General features: G+C 49.4%; 2 protein-coding genes across 7 annotated transcripts; one reads left to right on the top strand and one right to left on the bottom strand.

Moving 5' to 3' along the window:
- Positions 1-911: 911 nt before the first annotated feature.
- On the bottom strand, positions 912-8,329 carry ACAD8 (acyl-CoA dehydrogenase family member 8). 2 transcript variants are annotated; one of them, XM_054802892.1, is made up of 11 exons: positions 7,966-8,329; positions 6,894-6,994; positions 6,334-6,503; positions 5,546-5,655; positions 5,201-5,277; positions 4,791-4,928; positions 4,248-4,383; positions 4,048-4,145; positions 3,655-3,807; positions 2,627-2,729; positions 912-1,820 (listed from the first exon to the last, which is right to left on the bottom strand). In XM_054802892.1, the coding sequence occupies exons 1-11, from the start codon at positions 8,198-8,200 to the stop codon at positions 1,768-1,770; spliced, it is 1,374 nt and encodes a 457-aa protein (XP_054658867.1). In that variant the 5' UTR covers positions 8,201-8,329; the 3' UTR covers positions 912-1,767. The 2 variants fall into 2 exon arrangements, with proteins under 2 accessions (XP_054658867.1, XP_054658868.1); XM_054802893.1 differs by having other exon boundaries at positions 8,092-8,329.
- Positions 2,658-13,678, top strand: THYN1 (thymocyte nuclear protein 1). Of its 5 annotated transcripts, none has more exons than XM_054802898.1 (8): positions 2,658-2,797; positions 9,101-9,187; positions 10,185-10,414; positions 10,897-10,965; positions 11,679-11,771; positions 12,455-12,550; positions 13,182-13,332; positions 13,446-13,678. In XM_054802898.1, exons 2-8 carry the CDS (start codon positions 9,145-9,147, stop codon positions 13,490-13,492), a joined length of 729 nt encoding a protein of 242 aa, XP_054658873.1. In that variant the 5' UTR covers positions 2,658-2,797; positions 9,101-9,144; the 3' UTR covers positions 13,493-13,678. The 5 variants fall into 5 exon arrangements, with proteins under 5 accessions (XP_054658873.1, XP_054658874.1, XP_054658875.1 ...); XM_054802899.1 differs by having other exon boundaries at positions 2,670-2,797; positions 9,104-9,187; XM_054802900.1 differs by lacking the exon at positions 2,658-2,797 and adding an exon at positions 7,663-7,822.
- Positions 13,679-13,924: the final 246 nt, after the last annotated feature.

Here is a 13,924-nt window from a genome sequence, read left to right as displayed (position 1 = left end):
CCGCGGACCCCCCCCTCCCGCTCCGCCCGCCGCTCGCCCGCCATTGGCCGCCCGCCGCCGCGCTCCGCCCTCTCCCCCCGCCGGCGTCTCCGATTGGTCGCCTCCCGCCCGCCCGTAGGGTGGGGCGAGGGCGCGCGGCGCTGCGGACTGGCGGCGCTTGTGCCAGTCATGAGGCGCCGGGGCTCGGCCGGGCCTGCCCGGCTGCAGGTACGGGGGTGGCGCCGACCCCACCGACACCCCCCTTCGGCGACGGAGCGGCCCTAGGACCGGCCGGGCGCAGCGCGGAGACACTCCCCTCTCCCCGCCGTAGGACAGCCGTTACGCTGAGGTAACGGCCTGGCGCGCGGCAGCAGTCACCGCCGCGGGCCTGTCCCCTCAGGCCGCGCCCCGCCCCGCCCCTGCCCCTGCCCCGCCGCCACGGGCACTCCGGGGAGCGGGGAGGCAGCTCCGAGCCCCGCGGGCCGGGCCACACCGCCACAGGGGCGGCTCTCCTGCTCGGGGAGAGGGTCTCACCGGCCCCGTCCGGGACCCCGCCGCGGGCAGGCGGCTGTTTCTGGCTGAGGCGCGGGTGCTTGCGCTGCAAACTGCCCTCGCCGCCCTGCGAGAGAAATTCCCTTTGCAAGGCGTGCAGGAAACCGAGGGAGGGGACCTAAGGCCCTGCTAGCAATAGCCTCTTGCCGTGTAGCAAAGTCCGAGACCGAAAACCACCACAGTCTGCCGGTAATGCTCTGCATCTCCCTTCCCTGAGAGAGAAGAGGAGCTGGTTCATCCGCAGAGGTTAACAAAGACACTGTAACTAAACCCCACAGAATCTGAACTTTTTTGCAACGCCTTACTTCAAAAAGTGCTTGTTATCCCTGGTTAAATACCTGAAATACCACAGAAGAAAATCACCACAACTTACGATGCTCTCAGTAAAGTTGCCATCATTGCTTTATTGATTCCAAATCTGAGGGGGAAAATAGTTTAATTTACCATTGCTTTTACTCCCCCTACATGGTACACAGCAGGGAGGAGGCAAGGATTTGAGGCAAGAGAAGTAAATGTTCCTGTGCAGGACCTTGGTTTTTGATTTGTACGTCTGTACTGTTCTTTGAGATTGAGAAAACACCAGTATGTGGCAGGAATAGGGAGAACAACAAGCACTCTGTACATTAGGAAAGGTGTGCTGGGAAGAGAGAGAGAGATGAGTGCTTCTAGATAAAGGAGAGGCATCCTGCTCCTCAGTTAAAAAGCCATTGCACTCTGCAAGTGGTTAGAGCTGCAGTATTTGTGGCTAACTTGTGCAATAGACACCCGGGAGGACAGGTTTTTAAGAAGAGCGACTCGTTCCGTTGAACTAAAGATTTCACTGATAGAGGAAAAGTCCTAAGGGGTTAGGCTGCACCTCTGCCGGAAATTCCCGTTTCAGTCTTGACTCAGCAGAGATGACCAACAGGTCTAGTGTTTCTCTTTCCAAGGAGGATGGGTTGCAAGCAGCCTACGATCAAGATTTGGAGACAAGAGGCTCGTATTCACAACCGTGCTTTATATCTTCAGGCTGCACAATACTAGCCTAGTAACAGAAGCTCTGCCAGGCACAGAGTGCAGCTGTGGCAGGATGGGGGTGGCATCCAGCTGTGCTCCCAGTCAATATAAGACAGAAAGACTGTTTCCACTGGGGTATCCCCCTCTCCACTCCCGGGGAGAGAATTGGTGAACAGGGGAGCGAAACAGACCAAGCTGTAACAGATGATGTAATTTAAGGCTGGAGGTTAGCTCCTGACTTCAGCCCTGTAGCAGATTCCTGGCCACAATCATCCGCATCACCTCGTTGGTACCTGCAGCAGGATGAGCGTGCAAAAGACAGACAGTTAGGAGATGGTCCAGTTCTGCCCCCAGTGAAGGCAAAGAGAAATCTTCCCTGAGCTGCAGTTTACAGCACAGAAAAGCTCTTCCCACCAATTGAGGTGGCATTTAGGAGGCGTTGGGCCAAAATACAACTGCCAAGTGCCAGCACATTGCTCAGGAAAGGCTTCAGAGCAGTAGATTCTGGTGCTTCTTTTTATTTGGGCATTGAGAAGACGCAGGCACCAGGCATCAAGCACAACTTGATATATACCAACATCTGAATTCTCTGCTTTACTATTTAACACATATACAACACATAGAAAGACTGTGGACCTACTTGGTATTGGAAAGAGTGTGTCCCTTATCAGGTACCCTGGTGCGGTGGTAGGTAAAGGGATTTAAAAGGAGGGAAAACAAAATGGTTAGGAGGCCAAACTGAGATTAGAAAAGGCCAGACACTGTTAAGAGAGACAATGTCAGAGTGAAGATAGACCAGAATCACGGGAAAGGAATCGTTGGGGAGTGTCCGCACGTGTCTGTAGGAGTAATGGGATGAAAATGGCACCGCTAACATGACAACTAGATTTCCTCCCCTGCTGTAAGACTCTTAAAAAACTGCTCCAAGGGCTCTTGGCCAGGGGATTCACACACATGACATCAGGGACACCTCATGCTTAGAGCAAAATGGGATTCTCTAACCCAAGAATCAGAGTCATGTGGGAAGGTGGGAGCCTCTGGAGGGCCTGTTCTCTCCTGGCTTCACTGTGAAGTCACCGGTACTAACAGTGTCTTTTACCTTCCAGGATCTGGTGGACTCTGATGTCTCGCATAAACTGCTGCACGGCATAGTCCTTCAGGTAGCCATAGCCCCCGTGCATCTGTAGAGCCTGGTTACAGATCTAAGAAGACAGCATCACTGGTGAAGTCACTTGTGTGGTGTTGAGGACAAGTCAGTGACAGAAGCTCGGTAAGAACCCAGGAACCTGGGCTCATTTTTTATTTCTGATCACCTAATCTTGTTTCCTAACAAAGTGTGGTGTGATGGCAAGGTGCTCCCAGTGCTGTCATATTACCTATGTGCTGTTTCACATTAATGGTGCATTTATATGAACACAATAGCCTAGAAATACCCAGGAAACGCTTGATTTAGCTAAGGCAATTTTTGCTGCATTTCTACGGTGCTACTGATGCAAAAAGCAAAACGCCGGATCACCACCTAGTGGTCAATCAGGCGAGGAATCTGTTCGGGGCTCTGGTTTCTACTGAATCATGACTCCGTGTGTCATTATCTGTCAACTTGGGACATAAAACATAATAAATAGCAAAAATGCGGAGTGCTGAGAAAATATGGTAGCTTCTAAATGACACTGATCTAGGAAGTGTCAAGGTGCAGATTTCCTTTTCCTTTCTTTTTCTCCCTTCTTGCTTTCTTTTTTCAGGGACATTTTGTGATATTTTATTTTTCAGTGGTCTAGGAAAGACCACTTGCTACCTAGGACCGATCAGCCTGCGATACGCGTATTATCCTTTGAAAATAAAAATGCTCTACTCCCTGTCCTGTATCCCTGCTTGGTCCCCTAGAAAGTAGTGTAGAAAGCACTAGAGGCCAGGAGGCCTGAACTGTGGAGAGGCTAATGCTGCAGCCTCCACAGGGTGCAGAATTCTGTCCCATAAAACATCCTGGTGCTGAAATGAGGTTTCTGGTTCAATGAACATGCTTGGGTCTGTGTCCCTACAGTGTCAAACTTCTTTCTGACATCCTGGGAACCAAGAGGGGTCTCCAAGCTCCCAGTTACGATGCCAACTGAGGTTTGAGTAACGTACCGCAAAGCACTCATCAGTAGCAAAGAGCTTGGCCATGGAGCACAGCACAGCCGCATCCTCCCGTCCCTCCTGCAGTGCCCGCGCAGCATTTCGAACCATGAGTCGTGCTGCCACCAGGCGCGTCGCCATCTCCGCCAGCCTGAACTGTAGGTACTGCCAGCAGACAGCAGAAGAGGAAAAAATAGGTCAGCTTTTTTGAAGGTGCTTGGGTTCTGAACCACATCCCCACTACCTTCAGGCAGCTCTCAGGCCTGACACGCTTTCTTACTCAGGAACAGCACGTTCCTGACTTCTCTAGGGAAGACGCTGTGAAGTGAGTGATGGGACCTCTGGCTGCTTGTTCAGCCAGGATCAGAAACAGGTCTGGGAGTGCAGATCTGATGGAGAGGTTACCTGATTGTTTGCTAAGGGTTCCCCAAACTGTTTGCGGACAGTGAGGTGTTCCTGAGCCAGAAGAACAGAGGCATGAGCTGCTCCTAATGAACAAGAAGCTGGTGGGAGAAGCCAAGGACACAGAGTGAATATGAAGCTAATGCAGATGGGCAACAAGACAATCCTGCCCTCCTCCCTTTGCTCTCAGCTCTCTTTCTTACCAATATTTATCCTGCCTCCATTCAGTCCCTTCATGGCAATGCTGAAGCCCTGCCCTTCAGCTCCTAGCCGGTTGCCAACAGGAACAACGCAGTCCTCAAAGATCACAGCCCGAGTTGGCTGGGAATTCCAGCCTACCTGGGAAAAAACAGAGCACTTTCCAGACTGCCTGAGGAGCAGCACACCTCCAGCTCCCAGCAGAGAACTGCCCAGCCTGCTCTCAACCCCTCTGTCTCATTGCCAAGCTGCCACAGAGTGCCTGTGGTCTATGTGGTTTGGCCTCAGCGTACCAAGTTTGGAAACTGGAACGCATGTATTTGGGAAGAGGCACAGATCCAACGAGATGTTGCTGAGATTAAAATCCTTCACTTACCAGAGGGACGCATATTGGGGAAACTTAACCGAAGCTGGACTTGGCTTGGAAAAAATACACCAGGCTGGGACTCCAGTCCCATCCAAGAAGAGATCCCTAATGCTTTGCACTGAGCTCATCTCTGTCCTGCACTTCCCTCAAGCACACAGCAAGCAAAAAACAAGCCTCTTACCTTCCTCTCTTTCTTGCCAAAGCTGAGCCCTGGTGTCCCCTTCTCCAGCACCAGGCAGGAGATGCCCTTGGGGCCTGGGCCTCCGGTGCGACACATGACCACGTATACATCGGTGTCACCTCCCCCACTGATGAAGGCCTGCAGAGGAGCACAAGAAGATAGGGGTGGCTTTTGTATGCTAACTCTGAGCCTGCAGCAACTGGGGTACAAAGATGGAGGGGCAAAGACCCCACGGCCAGAAGGTATTTAGGGACCCAACTGTAGCTCTGGTGAATGCTCTGCAGAGCACAGCCTACCTTGGGAGAATATACAGAGATGAGGAGACAGTAGGAAATGGTAAGGACGGTGAGACCCGGGCCCCCTTGTGCATGCAGTGCCATCCAGCAGCTTTAGGAGGAGCAAAGAGATACCTTGGAGCCATTCAGGACGTAGGTGTCCCCTTTCCTCTGAGCTGAGGTCAGCAGGGAAGCCGCATCACTTCCGCTTCCTGTAGGAGAGGGAAGGAAGCAGCCGGTGAAGCAGCAGATCCAGACCCTGCAAAGTCTCACAGGAATTGGGGATCGTAACCAACGACACTTGGGTTTGTACCATGAGCATCCCAGCAAGCATCATCTGCCCCCTCCAAACTTCCCGGTGATTGCCCAAATGAACATGAAAAGAAACTTTTCACCCCCAGCTCCGTGCAATGTTCACGTCCAGTTAAACTATGTTAGGAGTATGGGAAGGGAGAATATTTCTTGGTTGAGGATGCTCACCTGGCTCAGTCAGGCAGTAAGAAGCAAATTTTTCCATGCTACAGAGCGACGGGCAGAACTTGCGCCTCTGTTCCTCATTGCCAAAGGTGTCGATCATCCAAACACACATGCTGGAGCAGGAAAGAAGGAGCAGGATGGATTACAGTACGTGAACACAGCCCTGGAGGCAGCCCTCCTTCCGCCTGCCCCCATGCACACTGAGAGGGAGCAAAATTAGGTCCCACAGAAGCCAGGAGGGTGGAGATCACCTTCCATTCACCACTGACTTGCTGCCTTGTGGAGCAGCAGGTTCCTACTTAACAGCCTCGGCGTTCCTCAGCGCTAAGCCCTACTGTCTCTTTGGAAAACTGCACCTGGAAGAAGGAGGCATCATCACTCCATCTTTTGCAAAACGAGCACGTCGCTGAACACGTCTGTACATGCAGGACAGGGCACCGGTATCAGCTGGCGCCTCTGGGCTATGTTACAGTACGACCCAAGCACAAAGGCTTTTTCCAGGCAGGTTACTATCTATAGACAAGCCTAAGTAGAAGAGCAGGGAACAAAATCCAGAACTCAATCCCATCTTGCATGCCACAAAGCTAAAATTACTTCTTGGTGGCATCTCAATTTTGTAGCCTATTTGTTTACTGCCATCCAGAGATCCTCACAGGGACATGTCTACTTGGGGTCCCAACTTTAAATAATAAGCGGCACCAAGAGATCTGTCTCCAGCTGGATTTACAGCCCACAGAATGACTGTTTTTCAGCCAGGCTGACACCATCCGCCACTCGGCGGACACACTCACTTGTGGATGCTCATATAAGCAGTGGTGCTGGTACATCCTGTTGATAAAGCTTCAAAGATTATGGAGGTATCAAGTCGTGACAATCCAGAGCCACCGACGTCTGGTTTCACGTAGATCCCACCGAATCCTAGCTGGGCTGCCTTCCGCATTGTTTCCACAGGGAATATTTCCTATTGGGACAGGCAGAGGCATCGCAAGTGAGTATTCATGATCAATTCAATCTCAGTATTCAATCTCTTTTGGTACACCTTGGCTCCCAAGTCCAGTCCCAAAGTCCTGCAGAGTTTAAGTTAACGAAGAGGTGGCTACCTAGACAGATACGTACCATCTTCAGGAGTAAATTCAAGTTTTCAGATGACTGAATAGCCTGGCTAGGAAAGCTTCAAGGTATTTCTGATGGCTTCCCACCCCAGCTACAGCAGCAGCTTCAAAGAAAATCTCCACAGATGACATTACAGCACCGAGAAGCTATTGCAGGAACCCTTCTGATGAGACCCAAGGATCATAACATCCTAAGGGAGGAAAAAGCGAGCAGTACAACCCTCCAGAGGCTGCCATACCTTTTCATCCCACTCAGCCATGTGAGGAGCCATCTCCTTGGTAGCAAAATCAAGGGCAACTTTTTGGAATTCCTTCTGCTCCTCAGTCAGGCCGGCAGATGCTAAAAAAGCAGGAAGAGATCAGAATACGCGACTGTTCTGGGAAAGCAAGCACTACCACCTCTTCTATACCCCAAACAATTTCAAAGTGTCCCTTAACTCACAGAAACACTTCAGGGGCTCTGCTGCAGAGACCATTTCTCTGTTCCTCGGGACCAGCATGAACTGTGCTGACAGAGGGCAGCCGGCTTTGGGAAGGAGCTTTCTTAGGACAAACCAAACCCAAGGTCTGAGCTATGTCTGTCTACGCAACACTAACAACGCTGCAACACTGGGACAGGGACAGCGCAGTCCACGGCAGCTGTCACTCTGTCTCACTAGGTCTGTGCTGCAGAAATACAAGGACACAGTCCTGGGACTTCAAAGAAGTGACACTAGGAAGCAAGCAATGAATAAAGATGCCCTTTGGAAACTTACGCCCTGCGTTTGAAAACAACATCTAAAATTTTCGTTATGCCCTGCATTTGAAAACTCCTGCTTCATTTGCACATAGATCCAACAGCATTATGTTAGTTTCTCTCCTAAAATTCATAGGGATGCTGCTGTTTCAATCCTAAACATGGTTACATTTAAACATGGAAGCAAATCATCTGGGAGGTGTTTGGGAATCCTGTAGGAGGAGTCTGGCTCAGACAGCTGTTATTCCGTAACTAGAGACTACCTTCAGCGATCAGAAGATGCCTTCAATCAGGGGATAACCGAGACTTACAAATGGGTACAGACAGCCCAACCAGCCTCACCAATGAACCTCTCGCAGTGTTTTACCCAGTCCTTTTAAGATATTCTTTGATTCACAGTCAAGCTTGAAAAACCGTGAAGATCTAGCAAAGGTACCGGGAAGGGGAAAGCTTTTTTTGTCGCAGGTGGCCACTGTCCCGCTCTGCTGGGCCTCGGGCCGGCCGGAGCCCACGTCTCCCTGCAGGAGCAGGGACATCTCCCTCCCGGCGGGGACAGGAGGCCCCAGGACACCGACCTGCTTTCAACCTCCACCCGAGACCGCCTCCCTCCCTCAGGCAGCGATCGCGGGGACCGGGATCCCTGCGGCCGGCTGGGCCCCGGCTCGGCCCGCGGGCAGGAGCCGGGCGCCGCGGAGCCTTACGGTCAATGCAGGAGGCGATCCCCCGCCGCCCCGCCGCCGGGCACCGCCGCGGCGGCAGCAGCTGCAGCAGCAGCCGGGCCGCGACGCGGGGGGCTCCTCGCAAAGCCATGGCGGGGGCCGGCCGGCCGGGAGCCGTCGTCCGCGGGAGGCAGCACCCCCGGCTGCCGGTCGGCGAGGCAGGCTGGGAGCTGTAGTCCTGCCCTCGGCGCCTCCCGCTCGCGCGGTGGCTGCGGGGAAGGAGGCAAGCCTACAGGCCATGCCTTATTTTTTTGCATAACGGTCACCCACTTCCGACTCCAGTCGGGGCGGGGGACGGTGTGTTTCCTTCTCCTGCGCCGAGGAGAGAGCATCCTTCTCCCCAGTCTGAGGCGAGGGGGGCTGCTGCGGTCGGAGCCGGTGAGGGGGAGCCTGGGCTGGGTGGGAGGTAGGGAGGGGAGAAGCTTGGCATAGAAGGTGGAAAAGTTGATGCCACCCGCTCTGGCAGATGGAGGCCCTCTCAGAGCCAAACAACTTCTAACAGGCTGCTGGCAGAAGGGGACAGGGGTTGGACCAGCCAGCTTGCTCCCTTTCCTGAGGGGACTTTGCACGCATAATCTCTGTGTGCAACAAGCTGAGCCACGCACCCCTGGTGCAAGGCCGCACTGAGCTCTGGGAAGCAAGCTGTTCTCCCTTTTCCAAAAAACACAGTTCCTCTTGCATAGCAGAGAGGGGCCATGCTTAGGCCAAGCACCTTCGGGACTTTTCTCCAACAGCTGTGGGGAAAAGCAGCCCTTCTGCTAACGTCCATCAGAGCAGTGCTGTGGAAGGCCTGCCTGCCTCCAGTGCGCCAAGGGTGTGGTCCACAACCAGTGCCAGCATTTGCACTGATAGAGGAAATGGCTGAGCTCAAGGAAGGAAATTTATTTACTCTCCACTTACTGTACAGCTTTTACTGTTGTCTGTCTCGGACATCTCCACTTTTTTCAGCTTGCCTGAATAAGCAGTAATTCCTCTTCCTTCTCTCCTTCAGCAGGTGCTTCTCAGTGAAGAGACAATAATTGAAAGAGACCAGAGATGCCTTGGCCAAGCAGAAAGAGAGACAAAGGAGCAGTAGCAGGTCTGTGCTGACATCCTGACTAATTTAGCATCTCTCACTTGAGGTTCCAAGCTATAGTAAAACTACAGACAGTCATCTTAACCGTCTGTCTTTCAAAGCCACATGTCTTACAGACAGCATTTCCTCTGTAAAAATGGGCTGAGCATCCATGTGTGACTGAGACAAGTCTGCTACCTATACAACAGGGACAGTGATGTATTCTCAGCACAAGGTGGTTAAGAAATGTAACTCATGCTCACTTATGAAGAGTTTTCAGATCCTACACAGTCAAAGTATACCCAGTGGGAGGAAGCTGATGTGGTACCATCTGTAAAAAAACCCAAAAAGGAAAAACTTTGCACTTGAGGCAACATTATGTGGTGTTTAAGGTGTGAGATGAAAAAATTACACAGTTAGCCTCGTCCATGCCACTCACCAGCTTAATTGACCCCAGCAAACAACCACCTTCTTACCCTTTAATCACTTAACTGTTTTTTTGTTTTTTTTTTTCCTGTCTGGGTCCTGGACAACCCGGGATACAGCCACCCTCTGAACAGGTAGCACAGTGGAGGCTTAATCTAAGGTTTTCAGCTACTGCAGAAATTTAAATACTTCAGTTCGCTGCTGAATTTTCCTGTTAATTCACCAGACTCACCTAAACCAACTTTGTTGCCTGCAGCTGATTTCTCAGTAATTAATTAAAAAAAAACCAAAACAGCTTTATGTGAGCAACATGGTCTATCTGGCTTTTTTTATAATTAACTATGCCTATTAAACTACATTTGTGCACACTACACACAAAAATATATCCTTATTTCAGATGCAAACTAGAACTACTCAGAAACACTGGTGCATAATGCTACTACCTTACCCATAGCATCTGGGGTGCACCAAACTTCTGCTGCAGTCAAATGCCAGTGTGTGAAACCGGCTTAGACAGCTAAAAATGTTTCAGCACCAGTCTGTGTTGGAAGCGAAATGTGTTTTATCTGAATGGCTTTTTATTGTTTCTTTTAAGATAAAAAAGAGCCTGATGCTAAAATTGCCAAAACTGAGGAGGAGACTCCGGATAAGGAGGAAGAAGAGAAGTCCACAAAACCTCCAGCTGGGAGTTCCAAGTCAGGATGGAAGAACTGGAAGAAGACAAAAGAATCCGACTCCGGTGGGGAGGAAAGCAAGATAACGTATTGTCACTGGCTTCTGAAATCAGAGCCAGAGAGCAGGCTCGAGAAGGGAGTGGATGTGAAAGTAAGCACGGACACCCATCCTTACTCAGCAAAGTACAGAAGCAGTTTCAGTACAATCCAGAGCATTAGAGCCTGAGTGCTCAGTTACGGGATCAGACAATTCAGATTGTTTGCAATATTAACACTATTGTGTCTTCTCAAAAAACATTTGTCTTCCTGGAAATAAAGACATAATGTTGTTCTTTTCCAGGGTGACAGCCTTGGGGTTTAATACCTGTAATAAGAGGAAATCGGCTCCTGAGAATGCTTAGTTGTTGATAGCAGGGGCAGCATCTAATTCAGACTCTACCTTTACACTGCTGCAGTGTTCCTCCTTTGTGAAGGCTTTTCTTTAGCCCCTGTAGGAACCAAAAAAAATTGTCTCAAGTTTGTACTATAATTGAAGGATCTACTAGGAATAAATGTTTAGGCACAATGTGACAATGAGGCAATAGAGATCAGACTTCCTCCTGAACTTAACTTGTATTTTCATTCCCTTGGCAGTTCAGCATTGATGACTTGAAAGCTCAGCCCAATCAGACAACCTTTTGGGATGGAGTAAGAAACTACCAGGTAAGGAGCACATGGCAAAGATGGAATCACTGAAATAGCACTAGGAAAAAAGCAGCTCTCCCCACAGATAACTTGTTCCCTTTGCCTGAAGGATTTCCTTTTGAGGCACTCTGCCTGCTTTTACAGCTGTATTTTGTCAGGATTCAAAACTCCTGCTTAATTGCCTCTAGGTCAAAGGTGGATTCAGGCTGGGTAATATTCTGTCAAATCATCCAGTTTTTCTTTAGCTTGGATTTTAGCTTAGACAAGCCTTTATTTTTCTTGACACCTTCTAGCAAGTCTGTCTGTACTTACCCAAATACTATGCCTTGCCAGTGTAGACCTTTTGTTCCAGGCCTCTGTGCAAAAGAAATCCACATGTGCTTTCCCTACTATATATGATCCCCCTACCATACGTGCTTCCCCCTATAAATGATCTGCTCTGCTGCTTGTTTGCTGACAGCTAACTTAAATTGTCTTCCTTCTCTGAACGAGGGTGACTGAGCTGTTAAATTCCCACATAACTTTCTAACCAACAGGATCTTGTTCTTTAGCCTTGTTTTTGCTTCATTTCATTGCAGCATAAAACATCTGGACAACTGTAGGAAACCTTACCCGAGTAGCTCTGAAGTACATATACCTCTCTCGTCATTAGTTCTCGTTCCTAACTGCTTTTAATGAAACCCTGAGAGCTTGACACGAAGAACTCTAAGTCTCTTGTTTTCATCCGACAGGCAAGGAATTTCCTGAGAGCCATGAAGCTCGGGCAGCAGGCCTTCTTCTACCACAGTAACTGTAAAGAGCCTGGCATTGTTGCCATTGTCAAGGTGAGTGTCTCTTTCTGTTCTGTTTCAAGGGGAGAGGGGGAAAGTATTAATCAGTGGGTTATCAAACAGCTCATTAGCCCTACTTCTGTCTCAGCACCAAAGGAGTGTAAAAGTTGTCTAATCAGAGCCACGAATGAGCCTAGGGCACTTAGGCTCAATGGTACCTGTCATGGCAGGGCTGACTCAGGCGTCTTTCCCCAGAGAAATGGAACCAAACTGCTGTTACCCTGCTGACATTTCAGACTGCTTCCAGCCAAGTGTTGTTCCACACCCTGATTAAAATCTGATTCACTAAATTCCAGTCAGCTGAGCCTGCAAGGCAGTAGTATAAAACCTCGGGCACAGAAAAGCTTTTTCTTTAAGAGGACAACTCTTCACAAAGACTATCATCATCTACCCAGTTTTCCTCTGTTGCATGTGCTCCTTCCACATTGCTCTCCGAAGAGGTGATGATGCTTCCTTCACAGCCATACTGTTCTGTAGTGCTTTGACCCAAGAAATGTAAAGAAAGGAAATGTATCTCACCATTAGAATGGAGTTCAGAGAAAGCAAGGCTGATTCTTGCACCAGGATTATTCCTCATGTCTAGTCACAGCTTGCTCAAGGGGATTTCATACCCTTTGCTGACAACAGTTTTTAACTAATGGGAACTTGTCTCGCATTCTTCTCCCCTTCTGCTTCAGATCGTAAAGGAGGCATACCCTGATCACACACAGTTTGATCAGAAGGATCCTCATTATGATTCCTCCAGCAGAAAAGAGAACCCCAAGTGGTCCATGGTAATGTAGTAAACTAAATACAGCTGTTGCAAGCTCTGTTTGCAAACAGTATTTGCATCATACTGCATATCTTCTTAAGCTTCTGTCCTGGCCTAGCGACCTTTTTCTCTCTCAAGAGAAAATCCAATCCTGATTGTTTTCTCTGCCTTTTCCCCTATCTCTTCCAGAAGGCTACCAAAACGTATCTCCCTAAATTATCAAATCTTACCTGGATGCAGAACTGACCTCCATGCATGGCAGAATTCTGGGTTAGGAAAGAGAACAAACATCTTTAAGTAGCATTCTCAGTCTACAGCAAACAAAGCTGTAGTTCTGAGGCACGCTAAATTATAGGGAAGTGACTGTTCACAGGCTGGCTGCATCCCGCATCTTAATTTCGTATTGTCTGTGACAACGTGCATGTACGTTGCTGGTGCACAGTGCTAGAATTCACGTAAACAAATCACCTGCCAGAAGTATCTGAAAGTTCTTTTAGCCTTGTGCAAGAAAAAGCTTCCATACCATTCTGAGATGGTACACATCAGTCATTTGCTTCAGTTTAAAATCTTTATCCCCCTGCAAAGATCTTATGTGACATCTGGAGCCTATATCATTCTCCAACCATGCTCCTTTGCTGCCCATCACTTCCCAGGTGGATGTCCAGTTTGTGCGGATGACAAAACGTTTCATCCCCCTTTCTGAAATCAAGGCTCACCACCTGGCACATAAAGCAGATGGAGGCCCCCTAAAGAACATGATGCTCTTCACAAGACAACGTCTTTCCATCCAACCACTGACAAAAGGTAAGAACCTTCTTCTCTGGACTCTTGGTGCCATTCCCTCTGAGAGGCAGCCCTCACTTGGAGAACTTGGAAGTTCCACTTACGGCTTTTTCTTCCTTACCTTTTCAATGCAGAGGAATTTGATTTTGTCTTGAGCCTGGAAGAGGAAAAGCCACATTAAGAAACTGACAGCAGCACAGCTTCTACCCAGCCCGCTGATGCCTCCTCCTAAACCAGCGTAATTCTCAAGTTTACTTGCTCAATCGCAGCAACGAGAACATGCCCGCGCATGATTCGCAGCTACACATCCCTTATTCTGACACACTGTTATTTTTGCTTATTTTTAAATAAAGCCTTTTAGAATTGATTCCAGCTACTCGATTTTTAATAGTGGAAGAATCTGCGATTTACCTCTTGAAGGACAAAACAGGTACATCCTCCCTGAGGATGTTTACTACAGGATCCAGTGCAGTTCCATGTATTTCAGAGGGATGTTTCTCTGCAGAAAGGTATCACTAAGCTTCGGTCTAGAACAAGAAAACTTGGATGTATATACACATCCAGCCTGCTCACTGCAAAGCAGATCACCTTTAGCTTCCCGCACGTACAAAAC

This window comes from Grus americana, chromosome 24 (genome assembly GCF_028858705.1).
Source record: "Grus americana isolate bGruAme1 chromosome 24, bGruAme1.mat, whole genome shotgun sequence".
Lineage (NCBI taxonomy): Eukaryota > Metazoa > Chordata > Aves > Gruiformes > Gruidae > Grus > Grus americana.
Note: the sequence above shows the minus strand (reverse complement) of the source record. Positions and strands in the feature narration are given on the sequence as shown.

Coding starts and splice junctions, on each gene's coding strand:
- ACAD8 (XM_054802892.1), bottom strand. CDS start 8,200: ATGGCTTTGCGAGGAGCCCCCCGCGTCGCGGCCCGGCTGCTGCTGCAG. Junction 5,656..6,333: donor GCTTATATGAGCATCCACAA/GTGAGTGTGTCC, acceptor TTCCTGCTCCAG/CATGTGTGTTTGGATGATCG. Junction 1,821..2,626: donor AGTCCACCAGATCCTGGAAG/GTAAAAGACACT, acceptor ATCCTGCTGCAG/GTACCAACGAGGTGATGCGG.
- THYN1 (XM_054802898.1), top strand. CDS start 9,145: ATGCCTTGGCCAAGCAGAAAGAGAGACAAAGGAGCAGTAGCAG. Junction 10,415..10,896: donor AGAAGGGAGTGGATGTGAAA/GTAAGCACGGAC, acceptor TTCCCTTGGCAG/TTCAGCATTGATGACTTGAA. Junction 11,772..12,454: donor GCATTGTTGCCATTGTCAAG/GTGAGTGTCTCT, acceptor CTTCTGCTTCAG/ATCGTAAAGGAGGCATACCC.